This window comes from Pocillopora damicornis, chromosome 2 (assembly GCF_964200805.1).
Source record: "Pocillopora damicornis chromosome 2, jaPocDami1.2, whole genome shotgun sequence".
Classification (NCBI taxonomy): Eukaryota; Metazoa; Cnidaria; class Anthozoa; order Scleractinia; family Pocilloporidae; genus Pocillopora; species Pocillopora damicornis.
Window position 1 is genome coordinate 35419863 of NC_142671.1, and position 15127 is coordinate 35434989.

The 15127-nt window shown below is 38.4% G+C and overlaps 2 protein-coding genes across 3 annotated transcripts; both read right to left on the reverse strand.

Moving 5' to 3' along the window:
• Positions 1–2016: 2016 nt before the first annotated feature.
• Positions 2017–7763, reverse strand: LOC113668079 (dehydrogenase/reductase SDR family member 7). The gene is made up of 7 exons (XM_089197453.1): positions 7422–7763; positions 6677–6801; positions 6015–6207; positions 5715–5761; positions 5024–5143; positions 3994–4169; positions 2017–3191 (listed from the first exon to the last, which is right to left on the reverse strand). Exons 1-7 carry the CDS (start codon positions 7693–7695, stop codon positions 3101–3103), a joined length of 1026 nt encoding a protein of 341 aa, XP_089053579.1. The 5' UTR covers positions 7696–7763; the 3' UTR covers positions 2017–3100.
• Positions 7764–8204: 441 nt separating this feature from the next.
• Positions 8205–14970, reverse strand: LOC113668080 (dehydrogenase/reductase SDR family member 7). Of its 2 annotated transcripts, none has more exons than XM_089197454.1 (7): positions 14659–14970; positions 13525–13646; positions 12956–13148; positions 11407–11453; positions 10397–10516; positions 9731–9906; positions 8205–8688 (listed from the first exon to the last, which is right to left on the reverse strand). In XM_089197454.1, exons 1-7 carry the CDS (start codon positions 14927–14929, stop codon positions 8628–8630), a joined length of 990 nt encoding a protein of 329 aa, XP_089053580.1. In that variant the 5' UTR covers positions 14930–14970; the 3' UTR covers positions 8205–8627. The 2 variants fall into 2 exon arrangements, with proteins under 2 accessions (XP_089053580.1, XP_027039760.2); XM_027183959.2 differs by having other exon boundaries at positions 13525–13649.
• Between the last annotated feature and the right edge of the window lie 157 nt (positions 14971–15127).

Here is a 15127-nt window from a genome sequence, read left to right on the forward strand (position 1 = left end):
GTTTGTAAACTATCGCAGAGTGTGAACTTTGATGGTTTTTGAACTTTGATGGTTTGACACTTTTGACAGCTTTTGTCTTGTACAGCCAATCAGATTATTTGAACCATTCTAACAGGGATTCTGATTGGCTTATTGTAGCGTGCTCTATGAGAGTATAGAGCATGCTGACGACACTGTTCTTCGCTTTGGAAATAAAGTTTGTTTTGAAAATTGAAAGTAATACATGGGGAATTTAACGGATTCTTTATTATAAAACAAATAGAGAAGCCTTGACTGTGCTCTGTTCTGTTATAAAGCACTTAGGAAGCGGCTAGAGCACTCAAGAAGTGGGGAGAAACACTCGACTACGTCTCGTGTTTCTCCCTACACTTCTTTCGTGCTCTAGCCGCTTCCTGCGTGCTTTATAACAGAACAGAGCACAGCCAAGGCTTCTCTATTTGTTAAATGTAACATCGACTCTGAAAAGCCCCGTGGGAACGAGCCAATTAAGTGGGTATGTAAGTGTGACTATGTAAGGAGGTATTTGGGATCAGGGATCAGAAGCCTAGGATCGTGGAACAGAGCCATGGAATCAGGGCTCAGAGGCAAAATCCGGGATCGATACCATTTTGGACATGTCGAAAGAGGACCTCAAATTCTGAGAGGGTTCACGTTCGAAACGTCATCAGCTTCAGAAACTCTTTTCGGTGGCCAATTTAAATTACCAACTCAGTTGATAAAACTAAATTATTGTATTTAATTTACGATCGTATCATTCGCTTTTTGATCAGTGAAAAAACCTCGTGTCACCCTCTCAAAAAATGAGATGATAAATTAAAGTAAAATCAATGAGCTATTGATCATTCACGTTTCTCCACTTTTGGGGACAATTTCTTTTTCTTAATTTCAGTTCAAACTGGCTCCTTCATAAGTTCTAGATCTCTTCCGCCTTGATTGTCGCCACTGCAATTCCTTTGATTTGGTTTAATAAGCGTTAATCAGAGACTGCGGTTTGGATATCCCGTCACAATATGCAAAGATTTCTCAGATCAATGTCAGCAACCGAGTACCTACCCCTCCCCCAACCCAACAAAAATCAAATGATAACAAGTAAGGGTTAATATTGGGTTAGGGGAGGGGTGGGTACGTAGATGTTCAGGTAGTGATATTGACCCGATTTCTCTCATGATTTGATGTTTCGTGGATTCCTTTAATCACAGTCTTATTTGAAAACATACTACCACTCCTTAAATGATTTCACCTTCAGTCCTTTTTGCCACAGAAAAAAATTTGGTAAAGGAGATTCAAGCAAAGAGAACACAAACCACTCTCCGGCAAATGCGGATCCACAAACGGAATTTTTTCTCTTGCTTCCAGCTTGCGTTACGCCATCCAACTCTAGGATATCATGTGCATATCAGAATATCTTATCAACAAAGGACAATGTTTACGTTACCAAACTTCGCCAAGCCACCGCTCACAATGACCATTTGTCTATTATGGCGCTCCATCATATGCGGAAGAACAGCTTTGGTCTAAGAGAACCGGTACCAATGAGGTTTATATCTAAAAGTGTTCTATTTACCTCCAATGGAGTATTCTTCCCCAAAGATATCTTAGATCTTCCACCATTGTTCACTAATTCCGCTAGAAGTGCCAGTGATCCAAACAACTTCGTCTCTCAGCTTAACGCTGAGATCTTTCCCGATCTTTTCGTAAATTATTTGTGTAAAATCGCCATCTTAGTATTTTAAAAAAAACTAAAGAAATAAGTGGCATGGCGAAAGTGGTAATCAAAAGATTTCGTCCATTTGCATCAATTTTTTTGTTTTTTTGTTTGTTTGTTTTTTTAGAACATTTGGGGTCTGACTGATATGGGGGCCTGATAGGGTTAATAACGTTTCGATAGTTTTCAGTGACGTCACAGAATTAAGTTCTGCTTTGTTGGTGTACATCGCAGTTACATGTTCAAGCTACTAACACTTGCAAATTCAGTCTAAAATTTCAATTATCTCCTGTTTACAATAAAACGGCTTCTAGCAAAAACATTTTTTATTCCATTGAATTTGTTAGATCCAGACAATAAAGTCCCAATCTCAATAAGACCGATCGAAGGATCTTGACAGAACAATGAACATAAGGCCGTTTCCACCAAGTATAAACAAAGGAGAAAAGGCCCCGTTTCATAAGTATCTCCAAAGGAATCTGACGATCAGGAGGCACCTGTCCTGTCAGTTGGAAAGGGGTCATTATATGTTCAATAAACCCCTAACTCTATTCTCCGAGGAAGAAAGGTTAAAGGCTATTTCGTACTTTAAAGTAGTACTATAAAAAAATGATTGAAAAATGTCCTTTAGTCCGACTTTGTATTTAGAGTGGAATTTAATTGGTCCACAATCGTCACTTACGCGATGAGCCCGGAGAAAGCTCATGTTTACCTTTTCACACCAGATACAATTCTTAATTAAATATTTTTCGTGTAATATCAATTTTTCAGGTCTAGTCTTGAATTGTTTTTAAAGTAACCTTAAATTAAAATTCCATCCAGAACACAAGAATTGGGTGTAAAAATAATAAGAAAGAGGATGACACCCATCCTGCATACAGGATCAGCAATGTCGATAGCATCATGTTTTGTAAATAGAATAAGAAAGATTATTAGTTTTGAGCTCGGTAAAGATATAGAGAAAAATGTTTTCGTCTTGTCACGAGCGTGGGACTAGGAAAAAATTCTGAGTCCCTATGAGAAATCAAACGTCAGACCTTCGGATTCCACGCTCCGATGGTCTACCTCTGAGCCACAGACACTCTATGTGAGCAAGGCCCATTACGAAGTTATATATGGCAACCGTTTGCATACGCTAGGATAAAAAATCGGGTATTTGGAAGTCTAATAGGCGACCGGCTACTGTGAATAAGCATGAAAAAGTCTGGAGAGAACTTCTAAAAGATCTGTCTAGTGTCACGCCCTACTAGCCTACTTGTTCAAATACTGATGTTTCAATCTTCCAGTATCTGGCATTTCAATTCTAAGAACAGCGCTTCAATTTTTACTGACAGACTTTTCTCGCAGTAGAAACTGCTAAGATTTTCCAGGGGAGCACAATTTTCTTCTTTTCCGTCACGTCTCCTGAGCTCGTCGCTTGTGCCTTTCCGATAATAACTTTGCCTCGTAGGAAGTCATCATTCTATCCATTGCGGCTTTTATGATCCTGGTAATAAAAAACAAACAATTATAAAAAAAAGGAAAAAGAAAAAAAGTGAGCAGGTGGAATCATATACAGTAGCTCCCTAATCAGCTTTCTAAGATTTCACCATTCGTTGACCGGATTCTTCATATACTTTCAGATACTGACAGTGAAGTCAGTAATGAGCCCCTAAGCGTAGTCATTTCAGCCTTCAACCCTTTCTAGTGTTCATAACAAACAAGTGATATTTGTACCCAAACACACGCCCGCGCCATCGGAAAACATCTGACTCGTCACCAGTTGTCTTTTATGTTTCATCCTTATTCGCAGGGTTCGCGGGAGACTAGCACTACCACGACGAATGAGGCGGTGGCGTGTAACTCTCACGCGCTTCCCGCGTTAATGGTCAAAGTAGGCAGAAGACTGAGCACGAGTCAGGAAAAAAAGTTTTTCATCTAATGAGCAGCGTTTCCTTTGCTTAGAACTTAATGAAAGGGCTGTTGGAAATTCTGCAAGAAATAACTCGATAAACAGGGACCTTTATTGATATAACCCCTTTGTTCCGGTGGGGAAACAGATGGAATCATATGGTAAATTTTGCGGAAACAAATGAAAAACCTTCAGAGGTTTTTCTCAGAAAGTCGCTACCCCATTTTGATATTCCCACTCGCTGCCGGCAAATTTAAAAACCTAGACCGAAAATGATGCCACCTTTGCTCCCTAGAGAAGGAACACGCTCGCGTTCGTGCTAAAGGGACCACAGGCGACTGTATTAACCGTACATTCTTCGAGCCTCTATCGAAACTTCACAGAAATAAAAACATACCAATTAAACAGGTTGGGAAAGTACTGTCTCATGTAAGTCGCTAACAGCATTGGGTTCTGTGAGATCCATATTTCATCCAAGTTGTTTGCCATCCCAATCGCCATAAGTCTTGCACAGCGTTCAGTCGGCATTACTGGAAAGTCTATCTTGATAAACTCTGGCGAGTCTTTGTACTCCTTAAATAGCAAAAACATTGAACAAGGGAGATACTTTTAGAGCAAGAAAACACTTTATATCATACATCTGACAATGCACTCCACTACAAATAATCCTAACTTGCGAAAAAATTTTGTCGGCAATTTGTTAAAAAAATTATATTTATGACACCATATTGGAAGCAGACAGTACCAATGTCTGGGATGAGTTACACCTCTACTCCCCCCCCCCCCCAAACAATTACTACAACACCACAGTATCTGCATACAGTGGCAATGTGGTGCATCCAGGAGGAGGGTCCAGAAAGTCCAGACTCCTTCATCTTACTGTGTTTTTTTACTATTAGTTTAAAACCAAAATTTTTGTAAAGATAGGATCACCTGTTACTACTCAAGTCCTGACGTATTAAAACTTCCTTTTTCGTGAAATATCATGAAGATTATTCAGACTTTAGAGTAATAATAATAATAATAATAATAATAATAATAATAATAATTTTAATACTTATAATGTACATACATCCATTTACACATGCTCACACATGCCCAAACAAACAAACAAATATTTCAAACACACATTAAGTGATTGAAAATCCCTACTGGCAGGAGGCAGATCAGTTGGCTATTTACACTGAAGAGTTGAACTTGGGGTGACCAAGAACAAATATCGTGTAGCAGGAAGGAGGGCTTAAACCCACAACCACCAGATTACAAGTCCAGCACCCTAACCACTCAGCTGTGCTGCCTTATTTTACTAAGTAAAATGTGTTGTGTTTTCTGAATCAAAGCCTAGACCCTTAGCAAATATTTCTAGATCCACCCATGTGTAGAGCAAGCCTCTACATGTCCAACACAAAATTAATCTGTTTCCTTACAATGTTGATGTCCTCTGTAAAAGCCTTATTAGCAACTTGCGACTTTACTGGCCCTGGAAGGACAGTCTGTACATGGATGTTGTGCTGTGCCAGCTCAATACGTACCCCATCAAAGTAACCCTGTTAAATGAGAGGGGTTTGGACACACTAGTTCTATAAAATACAAAACTGTAGCAAAATTTTTAAGAAGTGATTGGTTACCAGCAGTCCAATTGGAGCACTACTGATAAATATGTTCTTATTGACATAGCAAGAGCACTGAACAAGAAATATTTTGTTTGAGGTCATGACACATAGACCATGTGCAGGGAAGTCCATATTGACTACGACCAAGAGGCATTTATTTTGCTGTATTACCCAACCTAATTCAGTCCATTAAAATTTTATCATAAGACTGCTACTCTTTCTTTTCATCTTCTCTCCTTTCAGCATGCAACAGGCAGGGCTGAACAGATATCACTGGCCCTGAGCACAACATTGCACTCATTCCTTGTGTGGGGAATTTTGATGTAGTGATTTTCAATTAAAATGTGCAGAATAAATATAGCTATGGACAGCTCCTTTCACATAACTTATTGAAACTTGAACTTCAACCTACAGTCTAAACACAGCATCAACATTTCTCTTATTGCATTTTCCCACTTTAGCAAAGTTTAAATTACACCAAAATAAATTCAAGTCTAGTGAATACCTGCAAGGCATGTTTTGTGGCACAATACACCACTGAATGAGGAACTCCTGTGAAATCAAACAAAAAATTGTTGTTATTATTTATTCATCGAATATTATATTCACAAGATTACCAAAGATGCCAGCATTCTGTGCACTTCATTGTCTGAAAAACTCATTGGATATTCTGAATGCTTGGGGGCCTTAGCAGGTAAAATTTACCAATCTGTCCTAAGATACTAGTAACTACATGTGACAGAATCTGTCTTTCTCTGTATTCTGCTTGTTGGAAAATATCCACTCTAATTGCTATAAAATTTACCCATCTTTCCCAAGACACTGCTAACCACCACAATCTGTCCTTGTTTCCATTCAATCATATGTGGAAGAACTGCTTTGGTCAAAGAGATGGTACCAAAAACATTTAAATCAAAAACAGCCTTGTCCACCTCTAATGGAGTTTTTCTTATCCAAGATTTCTGGAAACGACCTCCATTGTTAACCAAAATATCAACCTAGAAAATGAAAGAGAGGAGACTGACAAGGTTAGGAGGGGGGAGGTGATTGGTGATAAGGCAAAGCTTACCCTTTTTTGCTAATTTTAGGTGTCAGTTAATTTAAACATGTTACATGTTGGAGGGGGGGGGAGGGGGGCAGCAGGGCATTAGACATGTGGTAGGGGCTCACTTCACACCAACCAAATGAATTTGTGACAAGGAATAAGGAGGCAGTTGCTCAAAACAATCCTCAGACCTTTATTTTAGCTGAGTGCAATACTAATGAGATGATCTGGAAAAGGATCACCATGCTCATTATTTTACCATGCCACTTTAATGCAGTGTTAGTTTGTGTTATTTTCATCATCAAACATTGGTGGGGAGGGACATGCATATCTAAGTTTTCATTACTTGAGAGCTACAGGCCTCCCTCCCACTGTTTCACCTGATAAAATCTGCAAACTTACATGGCAAACCCATTTCATACCTTTCCAAAATGCTTAAGGACATCTTGAGTCAAATTGCTATGAGTGTCATGTTTTAGCAAATCTAGTGGAAGTACAAGAATATCTTGATCTTTTTCAAACGAAGAATTAAAACCAGTAGCAATTGCTGAAAAATAAATGACAAATAACTTAATCTCTCAACTAAAGATTTCATTGAACGACTGGCCTAAATAACTACCCATTTTTACAATACCTTACTGAAGCCGGGAATTAAAACTTTGACCAAAATCTTCTATACAGTTAAGCTACAGATAAAATTGACAAAACAGCTAAGATATGCTAAAAAACTTAGTATCACTTTATTATAAGTCACGAAATAAAACTCACGATCATCTGGAAGGTTAACGTAACATAGCACTCGCGTCCGCTAAAAAGGCTTTTTTTAGGAAAGAAAGGCTGGGTAAGGGGGAGGCGGCGTCTTTGCGTGACACCCCCACACTGCTACGAAGAAAACTTCACTACTTGGAAACACGAAATCGGAAATACATGTAACACTTCTACATTGGGAGCTTTGAACGAGATTTTGACATGCGTGAATAAGACAAAAAAACAGACTAAATTACATCTATATTAGGACCTTACACACGTGCACATAGCACAAAAAGAGAAAGGCGATCGACCGCTGTCAGTACTTTGTCATTGTCACACAAAACGTGGTGACAGTATTTGTTTTCTTGTTCTCGATTATCTCCGTTCAACTCGATTTGGTGCCAATTTCTCTCTTACCTGCACAGTTTTCCTTAACTCTCTCCAACTCTGTTTTCCTCCGTGCAGAAAGAACTAGTTTACAGCCGTATTTAGCCAGTTCATAAGCTAAATATTCACCGATCCCACTCGAAGCACCAGTGATCCAAACAACTTTCCCTCGCAATGCAGTTGCAGGATCTTGGCCGATAATCTCGTACATCATCAATATAAAATCAGCATCTTGGTATTTCAAAAGAAAGCAGCAAAGGATGGGAACAAGAATTGCAACGATCCAAAATTTACGACCCATCATTACAAGGTCACACGAGTTTCACCGAAACCCCGGCCTTACCGAAACTGTTATCGGTGTTGTCCCTAGTCTACCCTCAGCTGTATTTGGCAGCGCAAAATAAGAGAAGTCTGTAATCTGATGTACGAGGCATGGACGTGTCTTCTGTTTCCTTAGCTTTGTTGGGGAATAAGAACATTTCCGAGAAGGAAAAGCAAACAGATTGCTGATATCGCTTTTGTTTACTTACATCTTATTTGAGAAAGCCATCCTTTCCAAAATCAGACAAATCAAATTGGCCCAAACTGTGCAAAATCGGGCGGAAATCTCCAAAATCGGACCAAGGCGTCCGAAATGAGAGAACAGCGTCTAAAATCGTGCAAAAATGTCCCAAATCGAACGGAAGTGTCCCTCTATTCTTTGTTTATTCATTTCCTCGAGGAAAAACTGGCTTTATGTACATGAATGTTGTTCGTATTTTAGGTATCGTTCTTGTGTTACATCGCCTCCAGAAATCAAACAGTTCTTACAAGTGTGTTGTCGAAACTAGTTTAATTTTGCTAACAGGTTTACACATGACTGTTTTGCGTTATTCCCACAGCACTCTTAATTACAGTTTATAATTGTAATTCTTGTTTCAGTGGAAACATCTTTTCTCAGTTTGTTACGTAGATTCAAGATTAGATGTCTATTGTCTGTATTACAATAGGCCCGTAATTTATAAGCTCAAGTCAATATGCAGACAACTTGTGAAAAATCATGAAGTGCCTTTTGTTACCCCTTATTAGCCTACTACTTCGATATAAAAATTCTAAAAACTAAGGACTTGGAATTTTCGAACATTGAACCCCACTCTATTTTTTCAGACGGGCGCATCTCAGTACAAACTTGACACATTTTCTAGGGGGAGAGGGAGGGGGTGGGTGTAACATCTGCTGGGCTTGTCGTTGTATCCCCTATGGTGATGTCTTTAACTCCATAGAAGTAATTACTTTATCCATTAAAGCCTCTGAGATCCTGGTGAGAAAACAGACCATAAAAAAAGGGGAATTAAAGCTTTTTTGCTTCTTAACACTGATAACTTTACTTCCAGAAGTGATTTCCATGTCACCACTCCTTGTGATATCCAGACATCATCCAGCACGCAAGTAATAAGAATATTCAAAATTATCAAGTAGAAGTTGTTACCTTGATCTAAAACCAAATTCTCGTCACTGATTTATAAGAAAATGTGTAGCAGACCGGGGCAGGGGGGAGGGAGGAAGGCAGAGAGTAAAGAAAAACGATTAAAATTACGATAAAAAATCACCTGATCTCCCCATAAGGCCCGGTAATATTCTTATAAGTCCCCTAAATCCGCCCCAGCATGCTTTGCGCCTACCAACTCGACCCACTCCCCCGCTCAACGTAAAAATGGTCAATAGTTCCCGCCTGTATACTCTATTAACGAAATGGCGACGACTCGTCCCCCTTGGTTCCCCTGAAAAACGTGATCCCACCAAATTCCCCGTCCCCCCCTCCCACAGGTGATAAATAACGACTGGTCCCCAACACGACAAAGAGGACTATGGCGTGCTCCTTAAACATGCGTTCCGCGTTAATATTAAGAATAGAGAGGCGACTGGGAAGGAGTCAGGAAAAACATCCAACAGCAAGTCATTGATTAAGGAACGTTAAAAACACTGCTAAAATTATTGGATTTTAGCGCTATATAAATAAAATTATTATTATTATTATTATTTATTATTATTAAAATTGGCCGAGAAGTAGCTAATTCTACATGGAAGGAGTTTTTTTTTCAATAAAAAACATCGGAAAAAAGGCTTAAACCTTCATATTAGAAGTTTTTCTCTTTTTGGCTATGCTATTTGATTCGTCTCACTCCTTGCCGGCCATTTCACTGCTGCAAATCTCCCGAGATTACGATCCCAAACCGATGCTAAAAATGTCGCCCTTTTTATATAATTATATGAATGAAAGGTGAATACATCAGCCTTTTATTTTCCATTTCGGAAATTCAAAGACATACAAAAACAAATAGAGAAAAATCAATACGTACCATTTATAGAGGATTGGAAAATACTCTTTTAGGTAAGTCCCTAACAGCATTGGGTTCTCTGAGATCCATATTTCATCCAATTTGTTTACCATTCCGACCACCATAAGTTTTGCACAGCGTTCAGTCGGCATTAGTGGAAACGTTGTCTTGACATACTCTGGTGAGTCTCCGAACTCCTAAACAGAAGATGCAATAAACAAGTGTAAAAAAAGAATAAACTGAACACACCTGACACAAGAAAATCTCAACATGTTCTCTCTTTCAAAGTAATTCATGCTTGTTTTACTCCGTTGGGAAAAGTTTCCAGGAAGCATGCTTCCACGCTCGTTAGGACACAAATAAAAACTCATTACTCTCATTACTGGGACAACTTAAATAGTTAAATCAAACAAAGCAAGTCTATCTCCGAATTTCTTAGGATATTAGGTAAAACTGATTTTAAAGGGTGCTTTTTTCACTCCTTCCTACGAATTAAATATATTTATGCTTTATTTTTACCTATTTTTCTCATTTATTTTTCTTGTTTGTTGTCGAGCGTTTTATACATGAGCCTCGTTGCTTGGAAGATTGAGCGATCACTTCCCACGTCTTTGACAATAAATAAATTATTATACATATTACATAATTACAACACCATATTTCTTTAAGCTTTAGTTGTTTCCTTACGACTTTGATATCCCCAGTGAAAGATTTCTCATTGATTTGTGACTTTACCGGCCCTGGAAGAACCGTCTGCACGTGGATGTTATGTCGAGCCAGCTCAAACCGTACGCCATCAAAATATCCCTGTTCAAATCAAAGAGGTTAACCTTTACTTGGCGTTCAGTTGGTTACGCGAGGCGCGCTAGTGAGCGAAGGTGTGAAAAACCGAGGGAGGTTTGGGTCGGTTTACGCAACAAACGCTACTCGACTCAAACCTCCGCGCCTTTTTTTTTTTTTTCACCTCCGCCACTGTAGTGCTCCGCTTTACTAACTAGAGACCAATGAACGTTTGGTTCAGAAACAACTGATTGAGTTCATTGGAACAAATTTACCGACTCGAATAAATGCCGTGGCGTCTATAAAATTCCACGCGATTTGGGAAGAGTTTCATTCAAATACATATTTCTTAATTGACAAAATGACTAAAATAATTGTAACAGATAATTTAGTGTTAACAACTGAGTTGAAAACGTATATTGATCATCGTAAAGAGTTTAAAGGCTGACGTTTCGTGCGTTAGCCCTTCGTTAGAGCGATAGATTCATTGTAATAGAGAACTGTTTCAAGGTCCAGTGTCTCACTTTTTGAGTATAAATATTCAAGAAAAGATTTAGATTACTACATTGAATCAGCGCCGTACAGCTCTAAGTGGGTGCAACGTTTAATCGAAGGCGTTGCTCATTCTTCTTTTATCTTCGGCCTTGCACCAAGGGTGGCATTCGATCGGGTATTAAAATATGACGTGCTAGAAAAAATTAAAAGTCACACACACAAATAAAGAAAGTCGAAAGGAAATTATGAGCGGGTTACTTTTGAGAACACTAATTAAAGACAGATCCCTTCTAAATAAACTTGAAAATTAAACTTCATTCCACCTTTATCATCAAAATTCCTCTCACTAAACTACTTCTAGTTTCTCACGTTAGTTAACATAGTCTTAATTCCACTAAGATAAGTTCAATTTTGATACATACTTGCAGTGCATATTTGGTGGAACAATAGGCAGCTGAGTGGGGTAATGCTGTGAATAAATCCAAATTAATAATTGTGGTGGCTTTCTAATCATCAAACATTGTGTAAAAGTTAAATTAGCAGACTTCATAGGTCTAATATTAACTATAATCTCTTCAGATCAGTTCATCAGGCATTCCGAGGAGGAGCAGGAGGAGAATAAAAGACTGCTTTTCTTTATTTTGGAAATGGTTATAACAATGCTCCAAGTTGTGACAGTTTTGGTCAAAATTTCAGCAAAAGTTGCCAGTTGGCAACCAACAGATTTGAAAAAAAAAATTATTGATGTTTCCTTTTTTCCTCTTTCGCTGTTCTGCAAGTATCAGACACGCGTTAGCTTAAAATGAGTGCATGCTGGGTTAAAACCAAACCATACCTCCTTCAACTCTCTGAGGAAGTTATACCCACCCTGAGCATGTGCATGCTATAATTGAAGACCATTTTGCAGCTGAAAGTCGCCTTAGGGCCAACTTTTTGAAAAAGAGAACTTGGAGCCCTGTTATAAAGTAAGACAGGTTTGGGGGCAAAATAACTCAGACAATTAGACTCTTACAGGTTTGTGGCAGTGAAAGTTGCGGTACAAACAGGTAGAAACAAAACTAGAAGAGTAGAAATGAGTAAACTATCAGGGAAACATGATTTAACCCTTAAACTCTTGAGAGAGACTTGCATCTAATTTCTCCTTACAGAATCACTTCTGAATTACATGTCCAGGTCATGAGAATAAACAGAATGATCACCAACTTACGAAGCTCTTGATTGTTAAACAAATTCTCCTTATCAGTTCCATAGGAATTGTATAAAACAGTAAGGAGAATAGCACATACTGAAGTTAGGATGTAAAGGTTTAAGTTGTTGAAACTACCATCAACTGGCATCTGCTTGACATCACTTAACCCTTTGACTCCCAGAAGTGCATAACAAGTAACTTCTCCCTAAATTATCCATTCATTATTCAGCAAACAGGTAATGAGAATACTCAAATGTATCAGTTAGAAGTTGTTATCTTGATCTAACACCAAATTCTCGTAACTTATTAACAAGGATATTAGTAGCAGCTAGAGGGGAGAATTAACAATCAGATCTTAGGAGTTAATGGGTTAAGATGCAATAACCACCGGTTTTAAAAGGAAAAAAAACCACCTAACCCTCTAACTCCCAGAAGTGATTAACATGTAACATCTCCTTATAACATCCATACATTATTCAGCAAACATGTAATGAGAATACCCAAACTTATCAAGTAGAAATTGGTAGTCTTGATCTAACACCAAATTCTCACAATTCATTTGCAAGGAAATGTGTAGCAGCTGGAATGGAGGATTAAAAATCAGATCTTGGGAGTTTAAGGGTTAGCAGCAGTCTGCCACTGCCTGTAAGACCTCTAACCACCGTTTGTTTAATTCCCCTCAATTTTCCTGCACCCCACTTCTCACCCATCAATAACTTTCTGATTTTAATCTATCACTTAACATCTGTAGTTTGTTAGCATGTTTACGACAATTTACCAACCTGTCTTTCCGACGAGACTGCTAACCACCACAATTTGTCCTTCTTTGCGTTCAATCATGTGTGGAAGAACTGCTTTGGTCATAGAGATGGTGCCAATCACATTTAAATCAAATATAGCTCTGTCCACCTCTAAAGGAGTGCTTCTCATCCAAGATCTCTGGCAACGAGCTCCATTGTTCACCAAAATATCAATCTACAAAGTGACAATGAAGTGACATGATAGGCAGGAATTCTGTAATGGGAAAGGTACTTGTTTGTCCAGAATGTGGTAGCATTTCCTAGTGAATATTCTATCCACACTAATTACTTTGCCAAGCTACCTTTTTTGTACAGCAGGGGATGTTATGTACATGAATTGTTAGGTGGAAGCTTTCCTCTAAAACTCTCATATAAGTGAGGTACAGTCCACTTTCCTCCTTTTCTGCCATTGAGATAAAGTCTGTAAACTAAGTATTACAATTGAACCTGTAATAAGCCATCACACAAGGGGAATAGCAGGGTGACTGCCTACTACAGGGTATCACAGCTTCCTTAAAAGCAGGTGATACAGGTTTGACTGCTATCAGTACCTTTCCAAAATGCTTAAGGACATCTTGACTCAGGCTGCCATGTGAGTCATATTTCATCAAATCCAATGGAAGTACAAGAATATCTTGATCTTTGTTAAATGATGCATCAACACCAGCTGCAATTGCTGGGAAGTAAATAAAAATTTAAAAAAAACAGACACTTTCAACCTAAGATTTAATTATAGATTGACTTTCCTAAGCTAGGATTTCATCATTGTAGTAACCTTAAAAAATACAAAACCTTTCATCTTTAATATGACGGAAAAAACTTTGACGGAATGAAGAGAAAAGCACAAACAAATATAAACATAAATTACATCCAGAAATCTTTTCCACAGTTTTGCAATGGATAAAAGTGGAACAAGACAGAATGGATATGCAAGGAAACTAAATATCTTTTCTTTATCAGTAGCAAAATAAAATTCATCAGGAATGTAGGAAGGTTACTTTCAGGGAAGTTGCCGTGACAGCTGGCATGACATCGCAAAACCTGCAGTGACGCAAGCTTGGTGCGATACAAAAATTAAATATGTACTTTACTTTTTTGAGCTTTGTAGGAGATTTTGAAGCAGATGTATAATGAATATTGATAGAATTAATCACCTACCTACGATCTCCTACAACCATGTATAAATTACTGGAAAGATCTCGGTATAACCCCACACTTCATTATGCATACAGCACTTGTATAAAAGAAAACAATGACGATGCAGAATATTGCCTTTGGGACTAGGGCTTTGTGGTATAATAACACTAAGGTTGCACGTAAATCTTTCCAAATTAATAAGCAAACATAACTGCGAGAATTTATTTTGGCTAAACTTCAGAATACCCCGCAACTTTGGTCCGCCTCAATTACATGTGTCGGGAGGCTATGAAGATCGAGGCATAACACAATAGACGCTATTCTTATTCAATGACATGTAAATGAGTTGCGGGGTATTCTGAAGTTGCTCCTTTATTTTTTTCTTAAAAAAATACTTATATCTTTTGATGACAAGACTAATCATATGAAATTTTTGGTAAAGATTTACAGCAGGAGAAAAGATCTCCGCTAATATGCATCATTTAACAGATTATTCTTGTTCTTGGTTAAATTCGTTCATCCCAATTTCACCACAATTTCTCTCTTACCTGCACAGTTTTTCTTGACTCTCTCTAACTCTGCCTTCCTCCGTGCAGACAGCACTAGTTTACAGCCGTATTTAGCCAGTTCATATGCAAAGTATTCTCCAATCCCGCTGGAAGCACCAGTGATCCACACAACTTTTCCTCGCAATGCAGTTGCAGGATCTTGGCCGATCTTCTCGTACATCATCAATATAAAATCAGCATCTTGGTATTTCAAAATAAAGTAAAAAAAAAGAGGAACCAAAATTGCAGCTATCCAAAATTTACGACCCATCAGTGCTAACAAGGCAAGTTTCCTTCGACGCCCTTGAGCTCGAGCTCGATATCTTAATTATCCCCAGGCGACTCTCATCTTTCTTTGGAAGCGTGTAATGGAAGGTTGGGAAGTGGTTCTCTCTTACCTGTCTGGAGTGCCGTCGGACGTCAGTGTCAAATAAAGAAAAGGAAAATGGGACCAAAAAAGAGTGAGTAT

Excerpts from the sequence above, each read along its gene's own strand:
- LOC113668079 (XM_089197453.1), bottom strand. The coding sequence starts at position 7,695 with ATGATGGGTCGTAAATTTTGGATCGTTGCAATTCTTGTTCCCATCCTT. Across the intron at positions 5,762-6,014 it reads CAGTGTCTTGGGAAAGATGG|GAGTTCCTCATTCAGTGGTG; the intron begins GTAAATTTTATA and ends TTGATTTCACAG. Across the intron at positions 3,192-3,993 it reads TTTCCCAACCTGTTTAATTG|GATCATAAAAGCCGCAATGG; the intron begins GTATGTTTTTAT and ends TTTTATTACCAG.
- LOC113668080 (XM_027183959.2), bottom strand. The coding sequence starts at position 14,929 with ATGGGTCGTAAATTTTGGATAGCTGCAATTTTGGTTCCTCTTTTTTTT. Across the intron at positions 10,517-11,406 it reads CCACCAAATATGCACTGCAA|GGATATTTTGATGGCGTACG; the intron begins GTATGTATCAAA and ends TGATTTGAACAG. Across the intron at positions 8,689-9,730 it reads TTTCCAATCCTCTATAAATG|GATCTCAGAGGCTTTAATGG; the intron begins GTACGTATTGAT and ends TTTTCTCACCAG.